General features: G+C 47.6%; 1 protein-coding gene across 2 annotated transcripts in view; it reads left to right on the top strand.

The window, feature by feature from the left end:
- Nucleotides 1–2,500, top strand: part of prkd2 (protein kinase D2) — a 62,716-nt gene that overhangs the window by 27,600 nt on the left and 32,616 nt on the right. For both annotated transcript variants that reach the window (XM_062552106.1, XM_062552105.1), the window contains exon 2: nt 2,494–2,500. This exon is cut by the window's right edge and continues 132 nt beyond it. In XM_062552106.1, coding sequence (XP_062408090.1) covers nt 2,494–2,500 — 7 coding nt within the window. The remainder of the gene's footprint in view (nt 1–2,493) is intronic.

The raw sequence follows: 2,500 nt of genomic DNA, 5'->3' as shown, positions 1-2,500 counted from the left end.
AATGTTTAAGGCGGTGTGGTGTAGCACGCCAGGGTTTTGATTGACGGCTATCGCGCCTGCCAGGGGCTGTGTTGCCTTTACTTGATCATCCGTACTGAAGTACAAGCAGTATGGCTTGAGACACACATGGCCACATTCACACACACACACACACACACACTCGCACGCGCATATACACACACACACACAAACACAAACACACATGCGCACGCACACACAGACACACACGCAAACCTAGACACAGACACACACGCACACCTAGACACACACGGCCACATTCACACACACACTCGCACGCACACATTCACACACACTCACACACACACACACACACAAACACACACACACACACACACACACACGCACACACGGACACACGCACACACGGACACACGCACACACATACACACACACACACACACACACACACATACACACACAAACACACACACACACCACACACACACACACACACACTCCTGTGGTTTGCGTCAGTCTGCCCTGTTGCTTCTGTTAAGCTCTGGGAGAAGAGCTGCCATTTGTGAGCTGGAAAGTTTTTCCTTGGACGTAGTGGAAAGTAAGGACACACAAACAAACAGCCCTTTAGAGTTTACAAGCAGATCACGCTCATGCTCACACACACACACACACACACACACACACCTATACACACACACACACACACACACACACACCGCCCGGTCCAGTCCTGGGGCTTATAACCTTCAAGTCATTTCCCGCCAGGCCAGTGAGTGGACATTACTGGAACCCTGGGCTGGCCAGGAGATCTGGGCCAGATTTGAGATGGGTGTGAACACAACCTCTTTATAAAGCAACAGACACCTCTCCCCCACTGTGCTAATCACACCTAATCATCGCTGTGCTGTCACTCGCTTACAGCTCCGTCGGGGATGTGCAACTGCATATGTGTGAAAACACACACAACTCAATACTTTTCTCCTACTTGAGGTCATCAGCAGATGTTCCTGGAAGTGTGTTACCTAACCCGTGTTGAGTGTCCATGTTTGTCCAGTAGTCCTGTCTCTGTAGGGTCAGCCTGTGTGTCCGTCTATCTGTCTGCATGTCTCTAGCTATACTAGCCTTGGCATCTTTGGATGCTCCTAGCTGACCACCAGGGATGGGTCATCAGCGGTCCTGTCTGTATCTTAATGTACAGTATGTGTCGCTAGCGCTCTCCTTAGATTAGCAGTCCTGTCTGTGTTTATGTAGCCTATGTGTCGCTAGTGCTCTCCTTAGATTAGCCGTCCTGTCTGTGTGTTGATGTATGTCTTGCTAGTGTTGTCCTTAGATTAGCAGTCCTGTCTGTGTGTCGCTAGAGCTGTCCTTAGATGAGCTGTCATATCCTCCTCCTTTGATAACTGTTGTCAGAGAATACGTGGTGTTGGTTCCTTATACTTATCTTTGCGCTATAAGTAGACTTGATAGAGTTTGTGATACAGTATCTCTCCTTAGATAATGAATCTTTAACACTCTGGTCACACATGTAAACACACACTGCCCCCCCACCCCCCTTCTTTCCATCTTCTCTATGGTAACTCTGTGTCATGAATGATGCGCATCAGTGGCTATGGACGGTTGCCATGGCTCCCCAGAGGGAACACCTGTTCGGAACCCGAAGTGTCCAATCACGTTTCAGGCTCCCACTAGTACTTTCACCACGCTTCAGTGTCACAGAGGGGAACCCCTGACTCTCAGAACTACACATGCAAATCCACGTGTGTGTGTGTGTGTGTGTGTGTGTGTGTGTGTGTGTGTGTGTGTGTGTGTGTGTGTGTGTGTGTGGTGTGTGTGTGTGTGTGTGTGTGTGTGGTTGTGTGTGTGGGTGTGTGTGTGTGTGTGTGTGTGTGTGTGTGTGGGTGTTTGGGCATCAGCATGTGAACAGATATTTCCATGGATGTGATGTTGATGATGAACACCTGAGGGTTGAAACTGTGCATACACTTCAAAAAATAGTGGTGATAAAAAAAAACTGGTTCTTTAGAACAGTGCCATAGAAGAACCTTTTTCAGTGAAGAACCATCAAGGCAACTGTTCGCTTGATGTAATGGTTCAACACAGAGATCTGACTCTCCATGGAACCATCCAGAGATTTAAAGAACCATTTAAGCACCTTCAATTTTTAAGAGTGAAACTGAAACTATTCTTTTTAGGCAAAGCGTGCACAATGCTGTTTTGTACTGCCCTCCTTGTGTCCCCATGCGAACTTGGTTAGCCAGTGTCTGCTCCAACTCCTGTTGGACGGTCTCACTTTCTTCTATGTTGTCTGTGGTGTGGTGTCTCTGATGCTGAACTGGTATCCATCTGAATGATGCATAACTATCCTTGCATCTGGGTCCTTTAGCTTCTCAGCACTATAATTGTTGTTTTCAATTGGTGGCGAAACACCAAGAACATTTGTATGCTAACCTCTCTCTCCACTCTTTCTGTCTCTTTCTTTCTCTCTCTCTCTCTCTCTCTCTGTTTTTTTGGCAGTTCCCTG

Source organism: Sardina pilchardus, chromosome 13 (assembly GCF_963854185.1).
Source record: "Sardina pilchardus chromosome 13, fSarPil1.1, whole genome shotgun sequence".
NCBI classification, from domain to species: domain Eukaryota; kingdom Metazoa; phylum Chordata; class Actinopteri; order Clupeiformes; family Clupeidae; genus Sardina; species Sardina pilchardus.
This window is presented reverse-complemented; position numbering and strand designations above follow the sequence as displayed.